The sequence below is a fragment of the Notamacropus eugenii genome, chromosome 2 (genome assembly GCF_028372415.1).
Source record: "Notamacropus eugenii isolate mMacEug1 chromosome 2, mMacEug1.pri_v2, whole genome shotgun sequence".
Lineage (NCBI taxonomy): Eukaryota > Metazoa > Chordata > Mammalia > Diprotodontia > Macropodidae > Notamacropus > Notamacropus eugenii.
This window is the reverse complement of record NC_092873.1, coordinates 162,529,709-162,554,816: the sequence shown is the minus strand read 5'-3', so window position 1 is coordinate 162,554,816 and position 25,108 is coordinate 162,529,709. Positions and strand designations below refer to the sequence as shown.

Here is a 25,108-nt window from a genome sequence, read left to right as displayed (position 1 = left end):
ATAACAGTGGTGATAATGGACATCCTTGTGTCCCTCCTGATCTTATTGGAAATGCATCTAGCTTGTCACCATTACGTATAATGCTTGCTGATGGTTTTAGGTAGATACCACTTATTATTTTAAGGAAGGCTTCATTTGTTTCTGTGCTCTCCTGTGTTTTTGATAGGAATGGATGTTGTATTTTGTCAAAAGATTTTTCTGCATCTGTTGAGATAATCATGTGTCTTCTGTTAACTTTTGTTGTTGATAGGATCAATAATGCTGATAGTTTTCCTAACATTGAGCCAGCCCTACATTCCTGGTATAAATCCTACTTGATCATAATATATTATTCTCATGATAAGTTGCTGTAATCCTTTTCCTGATATCTTATTTGCAGTTTTTGCATCTATATTCATTGGGGAAATTGGTCTGTAATTTTCCTTCTCTCTTTTGGCTCTTCCTGGTTTATGTATCAGCACCATATTTGTATCCTAAAAAGAATTTGGTAGGACTCCTTCACCACTCTTCCCAAATAGTCTATAGAGTATTGGAATTAATTGTCCTTTAAACGTTTGATAGAATTCACTTGTAAATCCCTCTGGCCCTGGAGATTTTTTCCCTAGGGAGTTCATTGATGGTTTGTTCAATTTCTTTTTCTGAGATGGGATTATTTAAGTATTCAACTTCCTCTTCTGTTAATCTGGCAATTTATATTTTTTAAACTAATCATCCATCTCATTTAGATTGTCGAATTTATTGGCATACAGTTGGGCAATAATTTCTAATTATTTTAATTATTGTTTTAATTTCCTCCTCACCCCTTTCATTTTTGTTCTTGGTAATTTGGTTTTCTTCTTTCTTTTTTTTAAAATCAAATTGATCGAAGATTTATCAGTTTTATTGTTTTTTTCATAAAATCAACTCTTAGTTTTATTTATTAGTTCAGTAGTTTAATTAATTTCAATTTTATTAATCTTTAGTTTTCAATATTTGTAATTTGGTATTTACTTGGGGATGTTCAGTTTGTTATTTTTTAGCTTTTTCAGTTGCATGCCCAATTCATTGATCTCCTCTTTCTTCATTTTATTCATATAGGCATTCAATGATGTAAAGCTTCCCCTAATAACTGCCTTTGCAGAATCCCATTAGTTTTGATAGGTTGTCTCATTATTGTCATTCTCTTTAATGAAGTTGTTGATTGTTTCTGTGATTTGTTGCTTAACCCACTCATTCTTTAGGATTAGATAATTTAATTTCCAGTTAATTTTTGGTCTATCTTTCCATGGCCCTTTATTATGTATAATTTTTATTGCATTATGATCTGAAAAAGATGCATTAACTATCTCTGCCTTTCTGCACTGGATTGTGATTATGCCCCAGTACATGGCCACTTTTTGTATATGTGCTATGTGCCACTGAGAAAAAGGTCTATTCCTTTCTATTCCCACTCAGTTTTCTCCAGACATCCATTATATCTACCTTATTCAGAGTTCTGTTTACCTCTTTAACTTCTTGTTTATTTTGGGGTTAGATTTATCAAGTTCAGAGAGGGACAGGTTTAAGTTCTCTCCTAGTATAGTTTTGCTGTCTCTTTCTTCCTGCCATTCTCTTAACTTCTTCTCTAAGAATTTAGATACTTGACCACTTTTAGCATAGATGTTTAGTAATGATATTGCTTCGTTGTTTGTGGTGCCTTTTAGCAGGATATGGTTTCCTTCCTTATCTCTTTTGATTATAGCTATTTTTGCTTTTGCTTTGTCTGAAATTAGGATTGCTACCCCTGCTTTTTTTATATCAGCTGAAGCATAATATTTTCTGCTCAAACCTTTTACCTTTACTCTGGGTGTGTCCTCCTTTTTTTAAATGTGTTTCTTGTAAACAACATGTTGTTGCATTAGAATTTTTAATCCATTCTGCTACCTGTCTCCATTTTGTGGGAGAGTTCATTCCATTCACACTCACAGTTATGATTACTATCTGTGTTTTTCCCTTCATCCCATTTCCCTCTGTTTATGACTTTATTTCTCCGTTCTCCCTTCCCCTGCACAATAGAGTTTTATTTTTGACCACAGCCTCTCTCTGTCTTCCTCCCTTCCATAGCCCACCTCCCTTTTCTTCCCCTTTTCCCTTACAACAGCAACAACACTGCATCTTCACTCCCTTTTAACCCCCCTCTGCCCTTTTCTTTCCCCTTTCCCCTCCAACTGCCTATAGGGTAAGTTAGATTTCTATACTTAACTGAGTATGTTGTTCCCTTCTTGAACCAAGACAGATGAGATTAAATTTCAAACAATGCTCATCTCCATCCCCTCTTTCCCTCTACTATATGTTTTTGTGCCTCTTTCTGTGACGTAATTTATCTTTTTTCTGCCTCTTCCTGATCTGTTCTCCCATTATAGTCCTTTCACACCCTTTTGAACTCCACCTCCCTGGGGTACAGGATCTTCTCCTGGTTTGCTGGGGTGGAACTGTCTGGGACAGCTCTGGTCTTGCACTGGTCCCCTTCATCTACAGCAAGGGAGACTCTCCTTGACGATCTCCCTAGCCTCCCGAGCTGAGAGACTGTTCACTCCTTTGACTGATCCTGCTATTCCAGGATTTTTCCTGAAGCAGTATTCTCTGGGTTTTTCAAGGTCAACAAGGGGAGGTGACAGTACTTACAGTTTACCCTGCCATCTTGCCTCTTGGAAGTTCAAGTCAGGAAGATTGGAAGTGATTTTTTATAATTCATTTATTTTCCCTTCATCTTTTATTTTTCCATTGCCTTTCTCATGCATGAGCACTAAAACAGTATTGTAGACTCATTTGAGGAAAATTTGATTGAATGAGTAAATTTATCTTAAATGTTAAGAGTTCTGATTTTTTTTTTGTCTGTAAGGCTTATTTTCTATTAGTTGGTAAAGTGTTGTGTCATTGTTAATAAATTGTTGTGTCATGCCTATTAATGTGTCAATGAAAATATACTATTGCAGAAAAGTTCATAGGGTCTATTAGGTGCAATAAAACATAAGTAGAGCACTTTACAATTACATTTGTGAAACTTCCTTAGGTAGGGTCCACGAGGAATTCTCTTTATATTGAATTCTTCTAAGTAGTAAATGCCATAGTGAGGCTTCTTGCATAATTTTATTTCAAGTATTTCTGTCACTGTTTATTGTTAATTTTCACTGATGATATTGATACTTGTTTGGAGAATGATTAGAACTAACAAAATTTGTAAGCATAAGCCAAGTTATGATTTTATTAGTCTTCATTTTGTAAGCACTTTGTGTTTTAGTTTGTATAATTAGTAGAAATTTTTTGAGGAAAAAAACATTCATTTACATCTTGTGTGTGTTTAAGAAACTTTCTGTTTTTATATTTCTTTTGGAATGTGTACTCTCAATTACCAAATTGCCTGATGAGGTTTTATTATGTCAGTTTAATGATGTATTATGATTTTGTTATTTTCATGAAAAATCAACTACAAACACTATGCTATTTTTTGAAGCAGGTTTAAAATTATTTTCTGAAGGCATACTATTTAATGAAAGTTTAGTTTTAATGTTGTACCTTACTGTCAGTATATTACATCTTTTACATTTGGTAGAAGTATAAAACTGTATAAAGGTAAAAAGCGATTTGTAGAACTCAAATTTATTTGATAGTATATGCAGCCCTCATGAAAATGAAGGACTTGAGTGTAGCTACAGTGAAGTCATGTGCCATTTGTGTTTTCTCCATGTGGTGCTGCTAAATATCATAGAAACTAAGAGTGACAAAATTTATTGTTGCTTAGAAAGTGATGTATCCTGGCTGTATTCTTGTACTGATAGCAGAACAGATCAGTAAATGTTGACATAATTTATGTTGTAAGGAGACACAGTTGTTCAGTTGTTCACAGAGGCTCAGTTGTCTCATGAACCTCTTTATTTATGCTTTTGCCACATTTTCTGTACCAATAATTGTGATCCATGTTTTCACCATAACAAAAGTAGAGGAACAATGGAATGAGCAACGAATTAGATTTTGTGCAGATATTAACACATTTGCCAGTTTTTGTTATTTAGTACCTGATTTTTGACCCCTAACAGTCATTGGAAGAGAGAGATGCCATTAAATGCAAGGAAGTAAACTAAATTGGGATAGTGTAATGTTTCCAAGTTGAAAGACCAAGACGCTCTCGTGGTCCAAAGCAAGTTTTTACACCAGTCTGCTAAATGTTTATTACCAAAGCACCTTACTTCTTAAAAGCCCTATAAACAAACTCAGAAAAAAAATCCCATAGTGATTTCCCTTTCTCTTCCCTGCTTCTTGCTTCTTCCTGTATAGATCCTTGGTCTAAGGATGTTGAGTCTTTGCTAGTAGAAAAAGGGGGTAGTCCAGGGTAGAAATTTTAGTATAGTTTGGCTAGGAAAGTGCTGTTGTGGAATGAACATTAAATGGAGAATTATTTCATGTAACACATACATTTATTTCTGTGTAGTGCACTGAATTCAGTTCAGGGCCTGTGCAAGTGTAGTGTGTAGACAGGATGTAGTCCCTGTTCTTACTCTCATGGAATTCACTAGGTAGAATAAAACACAATCACAGTTATCTGTAATGTACAACATTGCAAACCAATGTGCTATTTGAGGGCTGTCTGTCATGGAAGATCAGATGTCAGTGAGGATATTGCATTTAATTTGGGCTTTTAGGGATAGATAGGAATTTTTTTCTTATTTCTTTGTTTTTCTTCCAGTCAAGCAATAGCTTTATTAATGTCATATATATATATATATATATATATATATATATATATAAAATGAGCACAGAATGATTTTCTAAATTTTCAGTGGAATAACTTGAGACAATTTGGAATTATAATATACTGGAGCAATGTAAATAAGCTTTGGTATATATATATACTTCAGAATATACTATAGGTTACAAATACTTAACAGAATATCAATTTTTAATGTAATAGGATTTTTTGACCATGTGACTTACTTCTAAGTGAACAAATTCCTTTCCAATTGCATCTTCTTGGGTTGCTGAGGCTAAAGGTATAAGGTCACTTCTGATTTTCTTATAAGAATATCTCAACACAGGAGCCTGGAATAGTCAGTAATTAATAAACATTTATTAATATTTAATGCCTGCTGTTTGCCAGGCTCCATGCTAAGTGGTGAGGACACAAATCCTTCTTCCCCCTACCCCCAGTACTGCCTCCCCTTAAAAAAAAAAGAAAAGACAATCCCTTTCCTCAAGTTGCTTACAAAGCAACACAGAAAAGATCAAGGAAGTTGAAGTACCAGATGGACAGGAGCATGGTGAAGTCAGAGGTGTCCAGAGTAGTATAGCCAGGTTAGAAATAATGAGAATCTGAACTGGGCTCCTTACTTAAATGGGGCTTTTGGTGTTCATGGCTCCACCCTTCAATCAGAAGGACATGAAGCAGAGGACCAAGACTAAAGTTAATGAGGTTTTCCCAGTAAAGAGCTTCCTGTAGCATGGTAGAGAAGTCAGAGATGTTCCAGAGTACTGCAGCCAGGTAAGAAATGAAGCCAGGCTCCCTCTTAAATGGAGATTTTGGAGTTCATGGCTCTAGCTGTCCATAAGGACAGAAGATCTCTCTGTTTTCAATTCTCTTTCTTCACTCTTTGGTCTCTGCACTTTGGTTGCAGAACTTAAATTAGAACACTATCCATAGAGATAGTAAAGGGGAAATATGATATTTTAAAATGTCAAGGTGCCTTTTGTTTCATGGAAACTCCTGACTGTTTCTACTAATGATAATTCCTAAATAATATGTTCTTCTTGACTCTATGTTTTTAAAGTGACTTTGTCATCTCATCTGTTGTAGCAAGTATACACGAATTTTAAAAATAGCACATCATTTAATGCCTTACAAAGTTGTAGTTGATAATTCTTTGTATCTAAGCTTGTAGATCTTTAAAAAAACACTTGGTTATTGCTAAATAACATCTATTTTGTGTTTAGGAGTGTTGGTTTTACTCTTCAGCATTAGTTTTTAGCTGTGACATAAAAAGACTTATTGTTGTAAGTTTAATAAAGTCTGAATTAGTAACACGCTATAGAAGGATTTTGATGTTTACAAAATAATGAAAATCTCAGAACTCATTACAAAAAATCCTTTCTAGACAATGTTAAAGAAAGACTGTGTTTGAAAGTTACACTCTTTCCCATGTTTTCCATAGAGAAAATATCATTTGTAGGTTCACAGTTTTATGTCATACTTTAACATGCTCATGTTAAAAATTCAGTCTTGTTAAATCTGATGGTTTAACCTAAACAACTTTTATTTTTAAGTTTTCTTTATTACTAATTAAAAATATGACAAGCAACAACAATCACAAATATTTTACTTACTACGAACAGAAAAAGGGATTATATATAAAGCAACCAATATGTTATTACCTACAACTTGTTTTTTTAAACACTTCACTTTAACAAGTTTAAAACTTCACTTTAACACCATTTGTCAGTGTTCCTTTCTGAATTTCCTGCTGCTTTCTTTTGTGTTTTTGATGTACTTTTCTCTCTTTTTTAAAAAAAATTATTCAAAAAACCCTTTCTCTAGATACATGTAAAAACAGATTTTAACATTCACTTTTAGAGTTCAAATTCTCTCCCTTCCTACTCTCTCTCTCTCTTTGAGAAGGCAAGCAATTTGGTTATGCATGTGTGGTCATGCAAAACACATCCACAGCAGTCATGTTGTGAAAGAAAACATATAAAAAAAAAATCTCAAGAAAAATAAAAGTTTAAAAAAGTATGCTTCAATCTGTATTCAGATACTATCAGTTCTTTCTCTGGGGATGGATAGCATTTTTCATAAGTCTATCAGAGTTGTCTTGGATTGTTGTATTGCTGAGAATAACTCATTCACAGCTGATCATCTTAAAATATTGCTGCTACTTTGTACATAGTACATTTTACTTTGCATCAGCTCATCCAAGTCTTTCCAAGTTTTTCTGAGAGCATTAGGTCTCACCATTTCTTATAGTATAATAGTATGCAGTCCTAATCACATATCACTACTTGTTCAGCCATTCCCATGATGGGCATCCTCTCAATTTCTAATTCTTTGGCAGCAGAAAAGAGCTGCTATAAATATATTTGTACTCATAGATCTGTTTATCCTTTTCATTTTTTAAAAAATGTCTTGTAAGATACGAATATCATCTTCCCATATAGGAATGTATGTTTGTTTACCTTTTTATGCTTCTCTTGAGCCTTGTATTTGAAAGTCAGATTTTCTATTGATTAGTGGTATTGCTAAGTCAAAGGGTATGCATGGTTTCTTAGCCCTTTGAGGATAGTTCCAAGTTGCTCTACAAAATGGTTGAATCAGTTCACAACTCCACTGACAGTGCATTAATGTCTCATTTTCCCCATAGCTCCTCCAGCATTTGCCATTTTACCTTTTCTGTCCTATTAGCCAGTCTAATAGGTATGAGGATGTAGGTATCTCAGAATTATTTCAATTTGCATTTCTCCAATCAATAGTGAGTTAGAGTATTTTTTTCATAATGGTTATAGATAACTTTGATGCTTCATCTGAAAACTGATCATATCTTTTGATCATTTATCAATTGGGGAATGGCTCTTATTTTTATAAATTTGATTCACTTCTGTATGTTTGAGAAATGAGGCCTTTATCAGAGAAATTTGCTTCAGAATTTTTTCATATTTTCATTATTGCTCACTATTTTCCTCCATCTATTTCCCCCCATTTATTCTGTTCTCCCTCTCCTTTGACCCTGCCTCTTCTCAAAAGTGTTTTGCTTCTGACTACCCCTTCCCCAACCTGCTCTCCCTTCTGTTACTTCCTCCCTTCTCATTCTTTTACCTTCCTATCTTCCTGTAGGGTAAGACAGACTTCTATTCTCATTTGAGTGGGTTTATTATTCCTTCCAGTTTTGATGAGAGTAAAGTTCACTCACTCCCTCTTACCTCTCCCTTCTTCCCCTCCACTGTAAAAGCTTTTTCTTGCTTTTATGTGAGATAATTTGCCCAATTCTACCTCTCCTTTTCTTTCTCCCAGTACATTCTTTTCTCATCCTTAATTTTATTTTTTTAAGATATCATCTCTTCATATTCAACTCACATCTATATTCTCTGTCTATATATATATATTCCCTACATTCATACTCTGTCTATATTATACTCCTAACTGCCCTACTAATGAGAAAGGTCTTATGAGTTACAAATATCATCTTCCCGTATAGGAATGTATGTTTGTTTCTTTACCTTTTTATGCTTCTCTTGAGCCTTGTATTTGAAAGTCAGATTTTCTATTAAGCTCTGGTTTTTTCACCACGAATACTTGCACCTGGAAGGACTTATATGAACTAATGCTGAGTGAAAGGAGCAGAACCAGGAAATCATTGTACACAGTAACAACCATAGTTCACAAGGAATTTTTCTGGTAGACTTAGCGCCTCACAGCAATGTAAAGACCTAAAACATCCCCAAAGAACTCTTGAGGCAAAATGCCACCCACATCCAGAGAAAAAACTATGGAATTGGAACATAGAATGAAGCAGAATATTTTCTCTTGTGTTATGTTTTGTTTTGTTTGGATTTTTCTTGTGGTTTCTCCCATTCATTTTAACTCTTCTATGCAACATGACTAAAGTGATAAGGTGTTTAATAAGAATGTATGTGTAGAACCCATATAAGATTGCATGCCATCTCGGGGAGGCAGGGAAAGAAGGGAGAGACAATCTAAGACTTATGGAAATGATTATAGGAAACTGAAAACAATTAAGTTAATAAAAAGAGAATACTTGAAAGTTCTTTGTCTCATTGAATGTCAATTTTTTTTTTTACCTGGAAGAATTTTACTCAGTCTTACTGAGTAGATGATTCTTGGTTATAATCCTAGCTCCTTTGCCCTGTGGAATATATTCTAAGCCCTTGGATCTTTTAATGTAGAAGCTGCTAAATCTTGTGTTATCATGACTATGGTATCACCATACTTGAGTTGTTTCTTTTTGGCTGCTTACAGTATTTTTTCCTTGACCAGGGAACTCTGGAATTTGCCTGTAATATTCCAGGCAGTTTTTATTTTGGTATCTCTTTCAGGAGGTGATTAGTGGATTCTTTCAATTCTATTTTACCCTCTGGCTCTAGAATATTGGGACAGTTTTCTTTGATAATTTCTTGGAAGATGATTTCTGGGCTCCTTTTTTGTTATCATGGATTTCAGGTAGTTCAGTAATTTTAAAATTATCTCTTCTGGATCTATTTTCCAGGTCAGTGGTTTTTTCCAGTGAGATTACATTGTCTTCCATTTTTTCATTCTTTTGATTTTTTTTTGTTTGTTCCTTTATTTCTCATAAAATGATTAGCTTCTACTCTCTCCATTCTAATTTTTAAGGAATTAATTTTCTTCAGTGAGCCTTTGAACTTTCTTTTCCATTTGGCCAATTCTGCTTTTTACGATGTCCTTTTCCTCATTGGTTTTTTTGACCTCTTTTACCATTTGGCCTAGTCTGTTTTTTAAGATGTTATTTTCTTTAGTATTTGTGTGTGTGTGTGTGTATCTCCTGTTGACTCATTTTTCATGATTTTCTTGCATCACTCTCATTTCTCTTCTCAATGGTTACTCTCCCTCTCTTACTTGATTTTTAAAATCCTTTTTGAGCTTTTTCATGGCCTGTGATCAATTCATATTTTTCTTGGAGGCTTTGGATATAGGAGATTTGACTTCGTTATTTTCTTCAAAGTGTGTGTTTTGATCTTCCTTGTCACCATAGTAACTTTATTTCATCAGAGTTTTTATCTTTTTTTTCTTTGTTTGCTCATATTCCTACCCTGCTCTTGGTTTCCTGGAGCCTGGTCTGGGCTGACCCTCCCTGCACTGGACTGCATTCCTCTCTTACCCTGGTGCAATAGAACTTTTCTCCCACCTTTCCAAGTTGTCTTGGATTGGGAATTTGTTTCACTTCATCTGTTTGTGGGTTTTGCTGCTCTAGAATTTGTTTTAGGTTTTTGGAAGGTTTCAGGGGAGAACTCAGGCAAGTCCCTGCCTTTCCTCTACCATCTTGGCTCTGCCTCTCTCTTTTCCCTCTTTTTAAAAATCATTCTCATAACTCTCATTCTCAAACAAAAAATTAAAGCTGCTACTTATAACATGAGTATACTCAAACAAAATAAATCCACCTAATAGCTGGCATGATCAAGATACTTCTCAAAATGTATGTCTCATTCAGCACCTCTAGATGATCTTACTCTGCCAAAGGATGCCAAGCATGATTCATCATCAGTTTTCTGGAGTTGTGGTTGGTTCTTGCATAGATTAGAGTTCTTCAGTCTTTCAAACTTATTTTCCTCTACAATGTTATAGTCTCATAAATAATTCTTTTTCCTAGATCTGTTTACTTCACTTGCATTAGTTAAATATATAAGTTCTCAGATTTCTCTGAATCTGTTTCATTATTTTTCTGTAATGCAATGATATTCCATTATATTCATGTACCATAATTTGTTCACTTCTTCCCAAATTGTTATGTGTCCACTTTATTTTCAATCCTTTGCACCAGAAATGTTACTATAAATATTTTATATTTATGGGTTCTTTTCCACTTTATTTGCTATCTTTGTAGGCATATACTTAGTAATAGTATTTCTGGGTCAAAGAATGTACACATCTGAAAGACTTTTTGGGTATAATTCCAAAAAAATTTTTTTTTCAGAATGATTCCATTAACTTGCAGCTCCCCAACATTATATTAATCTCCGTCCTTCCCCAGCCACTTTGATGATTGTCATTTTCCTTTTTTATTTTTGTTTTTTTGATTTTCTTTTATCAGGCTTATAGGTACAAAAAAGTTGTTTAAATGTGCATTTCTCTAATTAATGATTTGGGACATTTTTTTCAGATGGTTAACTTTTTTTCCCTTTGAAATTTGCGCGCGTGCGCGGGCATGTGTGTGTGTGTGTGTGTGTGTGTGTGTGTGTGTGTTTTTATATTTATGTCTGTGCCATATCTGTCGGTCTACCTGCCTGCCTGCCTGTCTGTCTGTCAAACTCCTTTGACCAGTTGTCTATAGATTAATGGCACTTGTCCTTCTGTATTTATACAGATTCCTTAAAAATATTGGATAGTGGATTTTTATCAAAGGATTTTGTTCCAAAGATTTTTTAAATATATTTTTTCCTTTTAATTCTAACTATATTTATTACCAAACATTTATTTTAGAACTGCAAACAAAGAATATCTTTGCAATTTTGGTTGTTATGATTCCAGATATGTTATAATAGATTGTCATTAATAATAATATCTTGTAGAATGTTTTTTTTAAGAGTATTATAACACTTCTCAAATAATTTGTACTACATTTTCAGGTATATGATGTTGATTGATGGCACAAATGAAGTTTTTATGATAGATAGAGACAATTCGGTCTTTCATGTGTCAAATTTGGAATTCCCGTTCCGTAAAGACCTTCGGATTCATTTGTCAAACACACTTTTGGATGGGGTAAGTCACACTTAATATTTCTTTTGCAATACTGCTATTTTTCTTAATTTCTGTTTAATAGTAGTATTGATAATAATGTGTAATAATTAAGAAGATAAATTGCAGAGAAACTCAAGATTTACTAAAACCATTTCTATGGTACACATACCTTGAGCATTAGTGATGGTTGTTTAAGAGGGACCTATTGACTTAATATTTGACGATATAGTTATTGAATTAGACTGAGCTATGCAAACAGTATATACGCAGAGACACACACATTAGCTATTCCCCAGTAGATAAGTGGTTAAAATATATGAACAAACAGTTACCAAAAGAATTGCAAATTCTTAACCATATGAAAGGAGACTGAAGGCTTCATTATCACTAACAAGGGGAATGCTAATCAAAGCAGTATTGAAGTTTCACTTTATACTCAGGAAACTGGCAAAAATGATAAAGGTGTTTGAGATTTTGTGGGAAAATGGGCATACTGGTGCAGTGGAGTTCAATTCAAATAGAAATGGATCCCTGCAGGTCATGTATTGATTTAGAAAACTACAAATTAACATTGTATATGTTGTATTTTTATTTCTCTTGTTAAATATTTCCCAATTACATTTTAATCTAGTTCAGACTGTACTCTTGAGTTTGACCCCTTGCATTAGTGCATTTTTTTTTGGAACAGTGAGTTAGAAAGTTAGATATAACATTATCACAGGATATTTTCTTAGTTTCCCAAAACTACTAAGAAATGATAATTAACTGTGACTTAAAAATCTGTAGTTTTGAAATTACACTTAATCTTGCCTGCTTGGGGGAACTACATTTAAACAGCTAAGTCTACTGATAAAGAAAATTTTATTCATAGAATAAAAATTAGCTCCCCCCTTTAACCTTAAAGAGAAAATTATACAGTATAAAATTAATGTTTGAACTAAATTACAGTAAGGTTAAAGTAAAGCTGTTCTGGACTATAAATTCTTTTTCATAATTTAAAAGTAGTTCAGAATAGTCAAGGTATGGTGAATTAAAAGTAATGTGAGGTCATGGAATTTATTGTACCTCTTCAATAAGTTCTTGTGTATGAGAATGAAAAGTTCAGATAGTTTGTAATTATGATGCAGTTCCCTTTAGCAATATGTCTGGATGAACATTTCCCCAATATTTTCCATTATCTGGAATGTATATATATACATATATATGCATAACTTTACACATAAAATAAAAGTTACTGTTACCTCATTTTTGATATATTGCTAATTATTACTAAGGAATGGTTTTGGAAATTTGCTGAATAGTTGCCAAACTAAATTTTATTTATTAGATTTATTGTCAGCAATTGTAGTAGATAAACAAGACAGATGTGTGCTAGAAATATGGTTTTAAATGAACTATAAATTGTATAGCTTAATAAAGAAATAGTTCCATTGTTGGACATATGAAGTAGTTCTGGTATAAATTAGTTTGAATTCAAGATTACTCAACCATCCTATTTTGAAATAAATGCCACAAGTTGATTATCTGCTTTATTAAGAGTTGTGAAAAGAGGGAGTAATTGACATTTACTGATAATTAAAAATTAATTTCAGTTATTAATTTCAAACTGTTCCTCCAATTCCCATCCCAAATATGAACAAATCATGTTTTTGTCAGAGTTGCTAAGACATATCAGTCAATTAACAAATATTTTTTCTGAGCTAGAACCTGTACTAGGCATTGGGAATATAAAGACATAATTGGCCAATGTGAGTTGCATATTCAAATCCAATCCTTGTATGTTTTTTCTTGGAAAGGCTAGAACTCAGGGGGTCTACCTGAATATCAGTGAGCATTTGGAAATGAAGGACAGAGGTGTTTTTTAATTGGATTGCCAAGTATAAAGAAATAAGATGCTAATTGCAGTGGTTTGGGTGGTAGACTTGGGGCAAATGATATTTGAAGCGTGGAGTTGCTGCTACCCAACCCCCATGTTTTCAATGGAGTCTTTGTGTTGTTCATCCCATGTTTTCAGAGGACCAATGACATCATGGGTAATATCATGACTTGCCCATAAATTGGATTTGGGTGAGGCAGAATTGCTCAAGGTCATCAGTCTCACTGTCTCTTCCTGAACCATTTCTGTTCTCCTACTGATGTGGTTTTTCAGTAGATCACTATGGAAATTTAGGCTGAAAGAGTGTGTGTGATGGGGGGGAATAAGAACCCTTAAGTAGGACTATTAACCAAAATATTATTTCCTTGTTTGGTTGTTCTTTGGGTTCCAGTCCTTGCACTCTATGAATTCCTCTTCTTCAGATTCCTCAGTCCTTTTCATTTAATAAGAAGGGCACATTCAGAGGAAAAGAGGATGGAGGAGGACCTACCAAGAACAACTTGTAGTCATTCAAACCCCAAATTATTTGAGAGAGGGAATCATATTCATTTTAAGTGGGTTTATGAATTTTCTGGATTATGGACAGCAGTAGCAGCAGGCAGTTTATAAGGAACATAATTTGGTGCTTGGAGGGTGGGGACAAAAGAAAATGGGGTGGACAAAAGGGAGGTGGAGGTACCTCGGTACTGTGACTGTTCTACTCCCTTCCTAAAAACCAGAAAGGAAATGGTTTCTTGCTTTGAAAAATGGAGTATGTGGCTCTCATCAGAGCAAAGGGGAAAGGTCAGAAATACTCAGGAGGCAGGGGAGCTCTCTAGTCTTCCTAGAATATTTCACCAGAGACTCATTTAAATTGTCATTCTTATTTTAAGATCCAAATATATCAATTAACTTGATTGATCACACACATTTTACTGTGAATTAAATTCAGTAGACTGGCCTAAATCTGAGATTTGTGGCAACAGGAATTTTGATTTGAGATGTATGGTGGACGTGAGAAAGAACTTATTTTGAAATGTGGGATGCTTGTGGAGGGGCTATATCTGTGTGCTCAAGTGTTGCAAAGCTTTGGACACCTTAAAGGCATTGGGTATTAACTGGGAAGAAGGGAGCAGTAATAATAGTAGTAATAGTAATCTCTAATGTACTTCTGAAAATCAACTTTGAGCAGATTTTGTCACCCAAATTGTAGGTTGTCAAATAGCTAGCATTACTATGTAAGGGAATACCTTGTGATTTCAAATATTGATCACATTCTACACATCCAGTAGATTTTAATTGCTTGTAACTAATCACCAGTATAAAGATTTTATATGTGTGTGTATGCATGTATACACACATATGTGTAAGTGTATACGTGTGTATACATACATACATACACAGATATAACATGCATGCATACATACACACATATATTAACCACTACACCTGTCTTTGGCAGTAAACATTATTATGGAAAGATACCAATAATTTCTTGGTGTATAGACTGATTTGAGAGAATGTCATAACTATCTAGCATTTCCCATGCTCTAAATGCTGCTGTTGTCTTATAACAGATGTCACTGAAATAAAAAATAAAGTAAAAAAAAAAATTTCTACACATTCAAATTTTAGAGATTGAGAGAAAAAAAAACATCAGCAGATGTCAGTTATATATTTTGGATTCATTAGTCATGTATTAAGTATTCACACTGACACATAGAAGAAAGACAGTACGGTGTAGTAGATTGAGAGCTGGCCTTGAAATCCCAAAGACCCAGTGGATTCTAGTCTTGCTGCTAACCTATATTTTCTCTGTGATGTGGCAAATCATTTAATGCCTCAGAGGTGAAAACCAGATTAGAATGTAATTGGGAGATATTTAACAAAAGGAATAATAGGTAATGTTAGCATGTGGTTTTCTAAGTCAATTTGTTGGGTGCAGGGAATACAGTTTAATGGGGGGTGCTTCTTTTTGAGTTTGATACCACTGCTCTAGGCAACTCTTTAAGAACTTAAGATTTGGGAAAGGTGATGAGCCTTCATTAGTAAAGAAAGTTCCTTCTCTTCCCTATACTAACAGAATCATAGAACCTATCCTTATATATTGATTAGTGGAAACATTGGATTTTCTCCCAGTCACTCTTCCTATCTTGTATTTTGACCCATTTCTTCTTTTATTTCTTAATGCTCTAGCTTGCTTTGACTTCAGTGATTTATTCTGTGTGGTTTGATACAGCTGTGAAAGTTTGCCATGGAACTCCTTGTCCATAGCTTAGCTTACTCTTTCTGCCATTCTGGTGGATAGCTATAGTTGAGGACTCACTTAATTGTCCTTTTGAGAATAATGCAGCCTGACGCTTTATAATTTAAAAGGGACTTACATATTATTGACCATGAGTGAATACTTCGTTTTTCAGTAAGTGAATCCAAGGTCCATATTTACTTTTTTTATTTTTGCTACCTTATGTTAGCCAGAGCTTATTGGCATGTCTGATGATAACAGGAAAGAATAGAAGAGATTGTGACTCAAATGGGTAAATAATCCTATAAAAATTCCATAAATAAAAAAATATATTCTTTAATCATTTTTAGATTTGATCTAAAGCCCTGGGGATAGAAAGAAAGGGAAAAGCACACACCTGAAAAGTGGAGGGGAGGGAGAAGGAGGATACCTAAGGTGGGGGGCATGATTAAGTCCTACATGACCTGGGCTTTCTCCTTTAATCAGGGATCTAGGAGGAGCTCTTCTAATGTTCACCCTTTCCAATTAGAAGTCCCAGGGGCAAGGGATACTAAGGAGGTATAAGTTTCACAATTAATATTATTTTGCAGAAAGATGAGTTTCTGGAGACAGGGAGGGATGAAGTCTAGGAGAACAGCCAGGTGGGAAATAATGAGAGGACTGCCCTCAGCCCCCTCCTTCAGTGGAGGATTTGGAAAGAGTATCCATGCCCCCTTTTTCTCCTCTTCCCTTTCTCTCCCCCACCCCTCAAGTCAGGAGGAAGGAGGGGGCATTAGGGGCAAGGGACTAAGGAGATGTATTTTAGTATTGTTGTGGTCTTACCATTTTCTCCAGAAACTCATCATTTTATAAGTTCAGGAGAGCAACCAGGTTGGAAGTGATACTCTGACATTTCTTTATTCCTAAATTATGGATAAATTGAGAGTTGTCTGGTTTCATGAAGAAATTAGTCAGTAAACAAGTATTTATTAAAGACCTATTGTGTGCCAGACACCATGCTAGTTGCTACGCATACAAGACAAAAACAAAGGAGTTCTTGCCTAAACGAGCTTGTTCTGTTATGAAAGAACAGCATGTATATGTACACATACTTGTACAAAATAAATATAAGATAATTTTTTGGGGGGAGGTACTAGCATGCAACTTTCTACATATTTTGATCCCCTTTTATCCTGTCTTTTCTAGCAGATTGACCATTCTGTTATTACCACTCTCTCATTAGTCTCTCCCTGTCTACTAGCTGAATCCCTACTGCTTACAAACATACCTATGTCTTTCCTATCCCTCACTTGATCTGTCCACCCCCGTCTGTTATCCTGTATCTCTTTTCCTTTTTCTCCTCCTTTCCTTTGTAGTGATACTTTCACTTACTTTCCATTACTCTCTTCTTAACCCTTTGCAGTCTGACTTCTGACTTAATCATTAAACTAAAATTTCTCTCTCCAAAGGTATGGATGATCTCTTAATTGCCAAATCTAAAAGCCTTTTTTCAAACTGTATTTTCCTTGATCTCTTTTCACACTTCTGATCTCTCTTCTCCTTGATACTCTCTTCTGTCTAGAATTTTGTGACACTACTCTCTCCTGATTCTTCCTCTACCTATCTGATCATTTCTCAGTCTTTTTTTGTTGGATCTTAATTGAGAGTATATCTGAAAAATCACAACTGTTTCCTATGGCTTCAACTTCAGCTCTTTTCTTTTCTCTCTTTTTCACTTCATGGTTTCATTAGCAACCGTGGATTCATTTCAACTATCATTCTTGTGCATAGGATTGCTAGATATGTTATTCAGCCCTAACTTTTCCCCTTATACCTAGTTTTATATTTCCTCTTAGATATATCTGCCTCTTGGACATCCCAAATTGGATGTTGTGTAGACACCTAACACTCAACATGTCCATTGTAGAACTCAGTGTCTTTTCCCTCAATTTTTTCTTTCTTCTCAAGTTTTCCTATTACTTTTGAGAATACCATCATTTCCCTAGACACCTAGGCTCACAAAGGGGATATCATCCTTCACTCCTCTCACTCTCACCCTCTTATTACCTTATCTGTTGCCATGTGTTATCAATTCTATCTTTGCAGTCTCTCTCATGTATTTCCTCTTCTTTCCTGTGACATTGTCATCATTCTGGTCTAGCCCTTATCACCTCATTTCTGAACTGTTGCAAGAGTCTGGTTGTTCTCCCTGCCTTAAATATCTCCCAACTACACTTCATCCTCAATTCAGCTTTCAAAAAGTTCTTTGTAAATTGGAGGCCTGACCTTGTCACTCCCCTACTCGGTATAGTCCAATAGTTTCCTATTCAGTTTAAAGCCCTTCATTTCCTGTCTCCCTCGTACCTTTCTAATCTTTTTGCAATTTACTTCCTTCCATATACCGTACAGTTCAATGGCACTAGCTCCTTGCTGTTCCTGGTACAGTCCACTCTACGTTGGACTGGCTCTCTCCTCTACTTAGAGTTTTCTCTTCCTCCTGTTTTCAAGGAGACTTCTTCCTGTTTTCAAGGAGACTTCTTCATGGTTTCTTCAAATCCCAACTGAAATTCTTCCTTCTTCCAGAAACCTTTCGTGATTCCCCTGAAAGCTAGTGCATTCCCTATGAGCTTACCTCTAGTTTATTCTGTATGTATCTTGTTTGTACGGAGTTGTTTTCATGTTGTCTTCCATTTTAGAATGTGACCTCCTTGAGGGAAGAAGCTGTTTTGTCTCATTTTGTATACCCAGTATTTAGCATGGTTCCTGGCAAATACTAAACACTTAGCAACTGAGTGTTGACTGATTAGCAGTTGGGAAGAATCTTTCATATAAAAGTGACCTTGAGCTGAATTTTGAAGCGGCAAGGGACTCTGAGAGTTAAACATGAGGTAGGAGACTGAAGTCATGAAAAATCAGAGAAGACAGATTCAAGATGGAAAGGCTAGTCAGTAGTGTCAAAGTGCTTCAGAGAGATCAAGGATATCAAGGATTAGAATAGTTCATGACATTTGGCAATTAAGAGATCATTAGTAACTTTGGAAAACGCAGTTTCATTTGAGTAATAAATTTGTTAGCCACATCACAAAAGGTTGAGGAATGAGTGAAAGGAGAGGAAGTGGCGGCAGTGAGTCCAAGTTTTTTTTTTCTTACCAATTTTTTTTTTCCCTAGGGAGGAGCGAAATAGAGAACGTTATAGAGAACGCCTTAATGAGATTGGATTGTTTAGTGAGGGTTTCATTTTGTTTTGTTAAATGAGAAGACTTAGATGTAGGAATCAGTAGATAGGGAGAGATCAAAGATTAGAGAAAAGAGGAGTGATTATGAAGGAAATTTGAGAAAGATCCTAAATAATGGTGTGATTTATGTCTGTGTCTGTTTCTTGGATCAGAAATATAATTTCTGTATTTATTTCTCCCCGTTTTAGATAAAGCAGTGTTCTGTTTTCTTCCATTTGTCCCCTAATTCCTTTCTATGATTTGTTTTCATTTGCAGGTTGTTTTTGTAACATTTCAAATCCAAGAATAACTTAAAACTACCTAATTGTCTGGCTGTCAGCTCTTAGCTTAGAAGCTTTTATTATATTCTCATACTCTGCCAAATCATGTTTCCTTAACCCCTTTAAGATGTAGAAAATGGAAGATTTACAGTGTAACACAAATTCATTTGAAATCCTTTGGTGAAATTTAATTTATCTTAAACTCAAGATATTCAGAGCGAACGTTCAACAGATAACCCAGAAATTTGGAATCATGGGAAGTATTAGATGCTAATACATACACACATACATATGTGTATGTGTTTATGATATAGTAGTGTCTTATATAAAGTGCATAATGTTCATTTTCATTATCAAGCCGTCAGGCTTGATGATGTAACCCATTTGTATTTTAGCTTATGTGAAAGGAATGAATCTTAACTCTTTTTTAACTTGGTATGAGTAAACTAGTTTTTTAATATGGGAAAGAACTCTGCATTTCAAGTCAGAAGACCTGGATTCTCCTTCTAGCTCTAATACTTACTAACTTTGTGGTTAGGGCAGCTAGGTGGTACAGTGGATAGAGTGCTGGCCTGGAGTCAGGGACATTGTTCAAATGTGGCCTCAGACACTTAACAGTTATGTGTCTCTGGGCAATTCATTTAATTCTGTTTTCCTCACTTTCCTCTTCAGTAAAATGAGTTAGAGGAGGAAATGGCAAACTACTCTGGTATCTTTGCCAAGAAAACCGCAAGTAGAATCATGAAGCGTTAGACATGTCTGAAACTACTGAACAACCACCACCTTTGTGGTTTTGGAATAGTTGGAAAAATTGGGGAGGTTTATGAAGGGACTTTTATTCTTATGTCATATATCCATTTGGAATTTATTTTGGCATGATATCTAAACTTAATTTTTTCTGTTAGCTTTCTAGCTTTCCTAGCAGTTTTTGTTAAATAGTGAATCCTTTTCCTAAGTTGTTAGGGTCTTTGGGTTGACAGGTGTTCTTTTAATTTTCTGTGTTGTATACCTAATCGTGAATGATGTTTCAGTTTCTTAAACAATACCTTGTAATTCAGATGATTGCTGCTTTATAGTATGGTTTGAGTTTTGGTCCTGATAGGCCCCTTCCCACATTTTTTTCATTATTTCCTTTGAGATTCTTTGCTTCTCATTCATTCAGATGAATTTTGTTATATTTTTCCAGCTCTGCAAAGAAATCCTTTAGTATTTTAAATAGTATGTCACTGCACAGGGAAGTTAATTTAGGTAATATTGTTATTATTTTATTATCATTTTAATGGCCAATTCATGAGCAATTAGTATTTCTCCAATCATTTAGTTTTTGTCAATAGCCTGAACCTTAGTTCCCCCAAGCTAATCTAATTTCTTTTTTAAATAAAATTTTATTTTTTAATCAAGAAAGAAATCTTTCTTTCCCTCACATCCCACCTTCCCTTCTCCCATTGAGAAAGAAAGGAAAACAGAATCCCTACAAACACAGAGTTAAAATAAAGCACTTCCTCCCCCCCATTTACCCAGTCAGTTTTAGAGGGTGCATTTTGAAACCTACCAACCTCCTGACAGAAAATTGATGGACTCAGAATTCAGATGAGACATACAAACATACATAAATACGTATCTGGTTTCAGCCAGATTCCTTTCCAGTCTTTCCCAACAGTTTTTATTGAATAGTGACTTCTTACTCTAATAGCTGAGATCTTTGGGTTTATCAAGAGCTAGGCAACTCTGCTTCTGTATTTTGTATACCTAATCTTGTCCACTGATCAGCTGCTCTATTTCCTTTTTTTATTCTTTATTTTTTAACACAGTTTGTAACAGATAAAGCAATTCAAACTTTTGGTCAGGTGATACATCTTTTTAAAGCATTTACAATATGGAACACAAGAATTTTTTTTTTTTAAACATAACCCAACTGAGACACAGATAATATTTATGTTGCTCTCTTCACAAGCTGTTGATCTAATTGTCTCCTCAGTTAAGAATAAAAGGACCCTAACTTAATGTTGTTGGTCTAAAGCCCTGTGCCTAATAGCTTAATTTTAGACAGCCTCAGATGTTCCTCTACCCATAATCTATAATTGAATAGGTCTGGTATTAAGCTTACAAACCTTTTGACCATAGGAAATTGCCACCAAGAGTAGGGACATTACAGGGAAACAATATCTCCCCAACTTCATGTCAATTCCAGGCAGGAGTAGATTGTCCACTTGCATTCAGTCAGGCTTAAAGTCTGCCAGGTGTCAGTGGGGAAATTGAGTCAGGAGAATCCCACCTCAGCCCATGGTGAACAGCCACTCTCCCACCCTTCCCTTGAGATCACCTATGCAGTTCATACCAGCATCTCATGAGCTTACTGGCATCACGTAATGGAGGCTCAGATCACCTTTCTTGCTTCCCATATCTGGAGTTAGACTCAGAAGAACAGTCACTTAGTAGTCCCACATCATCTAAAAATGGCAAGTTCCTACAACCAGGTTTCAAATATGATTATAGTTTCACTTTGGCTAAGGAACATCTTTTGAGGCAAGTCTTAAGTGGCTTACATGTCTTTCTATACATGTTCTAGTTCCTGATGAAATGGCAATCATAAAATCAAATTTACCATTAAAACCTTGACTTTTCCATCAATGCCAAATTTTACCAGAGGTTACCTTCCTCTTGGAAAGTTAGACTGAAATTCTTTTCTCCAAGCTAAAGATGTCATTGATTTATTCTCAGTAATTAATTCAGTGTATTGTTTTAATACTAATTGCTTTTACCTCACTTTGTAACATGACCAGTTTTTCTCCCCATCACCCCCCTTCCCCCGCTTCCTATATCTTGCATTCTGATTACTCCTTCCCTCAATGTACCCTCCCCTCCATCATACCCCACCCCTTTCCTATCCCTATCTTTTCTCTTTTCTTGCAGGACAAGATGAATTTCCATACCCCTATCCCTGTAATTCTTATTTCCCAATTACATGCAATAAAAATTCTCAGCATTTGTTTCTACCACTTTGAATTCCAACTTCTCTCCTTCCCCCTCCCTCCCCCCAGCCCCACTAAGAAGGGAAGTGTTGTTTTGCAAAAGACTTCCATAGTAATCATGTTGTGTAATACTAATTATATTGCCCTCTGACCTACCCTATCCCCCTTATTTTTCCCCCTATAATTGACCTTGTCTCTTCTCAAAAGTGTTTATTTCTAGTGACTCCCTTCTCCCATTTGCCCTCCCTTCTAACATTCCCTTCGCTCCACTTGTTGCCTCCTCTCCTACTTTCCTGTGGTGTGATATAAATTTTCATATCAAATTTAGTGACCATGTTAATCCTTCCTTCAGCTACGTGTGGGGAGAGTAGCTTTATTCCCCCCTGCTCCCCTTCTCCCTTATCTCCTCTACTGAATAAGATTTTTCTTATCTCTTTTATGAGTTATAGCCTGCCCCGTTTCATTACTCCCTTTCTCACCCCTTAATTTCTATTTTAGTTTATTTATTTTGTGTGTGTGTGTGTGTGTGTGTGTGTGTGTATGTGGACATCATCTCTTCTGATATAACACACCCTGTACTCTCTATCTATGTATATGTGTGTGTGTGTGTGTTTGTGTGTGTACAATCTCTCCAACTACCCAAATACTGAGAAAAGATTCAAGAGTTAAAAATATTTTCTTTCCATGTAGTAATGTAAACAGTTCAGCTTCAGAGAGTCTTTTATGACTTTTCTTTTTCTTTTTCTTTCCCCTGTTTACCTTTTCATGCTTCTCTTGATTCTTGTCTTGGGAAGTCAAAATTCTAAATACAGATCTAGTCTTTTCCTCAATATGAAATCTTCAAATTTGTCTCTATCACTGAATGTCCATTTTTTCCCTTGAAGTATTATATTCAGATATGCTGGGTAGGTGATTCTTGGCTTCAAACCCAGTTCCTTTGACTTCTGAAATATCCTACTCCAAGCCCTTCAATCCCTTAATGTTGAAGCTGCCAGATCCTGTGTTATCCTGATTGTATTTCCACAGTGCTCAAATTGTTTCTTTCTAGCTGCTTGCAGTATTTTCTCCTTCATCTGGGAACTCTGAAATTTGGCCACAATATTCCTAGGAGTTTCTCTGTTCCGATTTCTTTCAGGGGGTGACCGATGAATTTATTCAGAATCCATTTTGCCCTCTGATTCTAGAACATCACAGCAGTTTTCCTTGATAATTTCATGGAAGGTAATGTCTAGGCTTTCTTTTTGATCATGGCTTTCAGGTAGCCCAATAATTAGCCAAATGGAAAGGAAGATACAACGTGAAGATTAAGTTAAAACAATAATTAGGAACTATTTTGCACAATGGTATGCCAATAAATTTGACAATTCTAGAGAAAAGGATGAGTATTTACAAAAATATAAATTGCCTAGATTAATGGAAGAAGAAATAAAGAAGAAATAAAATATTTAAATAGCCCCATTTCAGAAAAAGAAATTGAACAGGCCAATCAATCCCTAAGAAAAATCTCCAGGCTAGACAGATGTACAAGTGAATTTTATCAAACATTTAACAAACTAGATTTTCTCTTTTCTCTTATTTGCTGTTTAGTTTGGTGGGAAGAAATGCTTGATGTTCCTTTCAAGTCTATTAACTTTATGTGAATAAAAGCTAAATAAGCTCCATTTGCTAATGTTTTCAAAACTTAATAACATCAACATTTAAGCAAAAAGCCTTGAAGACCTTTGATGTTTAAATGAGAAAATATAGGTAAAGCACTTTGCAAACTTTAAATTTCTCTGTAAATATGGACTATTATCATTATTGAAAGCAAGGTATTTCAGGACAATTGACACTTGGGACATTGTCTCAGTTCATTAATTCATTTTGATATTGGAAAAATAAGTGGACATCACTTCCCAAGAGTATTTATTTAAGCAACTTGTAAAGGTGCCTATCCTTCTATCCCACAAAATTAATTGTGCAAGTCTGTACACAGACACACAGTTTACACATCTTTATATCACATTTTTTACATCACTTAGGATGCATTGGAAGGCTATCAATTTAATAGTGATATACATGTAAAGGAGAAGGAAATTTTTGTGTTCAGTCCGTATGATGATTGCTGATTAAGGAAATAATTTGCTGTTTGCAACTATTCACCTAATTTGTGGGTCTTGGCCTCTTAAAAAAATTGTTTTATTTGACTCTTCAATAACAGTTCACTGCTGGCTTCTCCACTTAAAACTTAGTGAAGTCAAAAGTTCATTTTATCCTGTGATCTTGGGTCCATACTTATACTTAGGCAACTAGGTGGTACAATGAATAGAGTACTGTGTCTGGTGTCAGGAAAACCTGAATTCAAATTCAGGCTCAGACATTTACTTGCTGTATGATTCTGGATAAGTCATTTAACTTTTGTTTGCCTCAGTTTCCTCAGTTGTAAAGTGGAGATGACAGTACCTTCCTCAGAGTTGTAATGAGGGTCAAATGAGATATTTGTAAAGTGGTTGGCATGGTGCTTAGCATATGATGCCTAATATGTAGGTGCCATACAAACATTTATAATCTTTATCTTTTCCATTCCTAGTTCCTTTGTGGTAAAGTGGGATCTCTGATAAGAAGATACAGGGTACAGAATTTCACTGTCCTTTCTTTCGCTCAGGTTATCCCATCCTTTTTCCTTTTTTATAACTAAACTGCTAGCAAAGGTCATCTGTACTACTTGCTTCCTTAAAAAAAAAAGCTCTTTAAAGGCAGGGAATATTTCACTTTTGTATTTGGTATTAGCACTTGGTTGTTCCTGCCATTGGTTGGAGGCATCCCCTTTATGATAGAAGAGATCCCATATAGTTAGTCTGCTACAAAGTAGTACCAGTTGGGGAATGGACCTTAAATAGAGAAAATCTTTTCACTTTTAATGCTTCTAACAGCATATGCAGGACATGACTTACCCCACCTCCTGTTGCCTTAGTCTGCTTTTGTCATACCTCTAATAATTCTTTCATTATTTGCCTCTAGTTATCATCACCTCACATGATCTTACTCCCACTTCCTAGTTAGTTTACAACAGTGAGCAGTTGCTAGTCCTCTCCACAATTCTGTTACTTGAGTATTTTAATGATGATTTCCATCTGCCTCAGTCCTT

At 35.1% G+C, this 25,108-nt stretch overlaps 1 protein-coding gene across 6 annotated transcripts in view; it reads left to right on the top strand.

Moving 5' to 3' along the window:
- RNGTT (RNA guanylyltransferase and 5'-phosphatase) overlaps positions 1–25,108 on the top strand; it is a 386,087-nt gene that overhangs the window by 79,556 nt on the left and 281,423 nt on the right. For all 6 annotated transcript variants that reach the window (XR_011974408.1, XM_072642803.1, XM_072642804.1 and 3 more), the window contains exon 9: positions 11,320–11,455. Coding sequence is in view for 5 of the 6 variants with exons in the window: in XM_072642803.1 (XP_072498904.1) it covers positions 11,320–11,455 (136 nt within the window). In the remaining variant the exon portion in view is untranslated. The remainder of the gene's footprint in view (positions 1–11,319; positions 11,456–25,108) is intronic.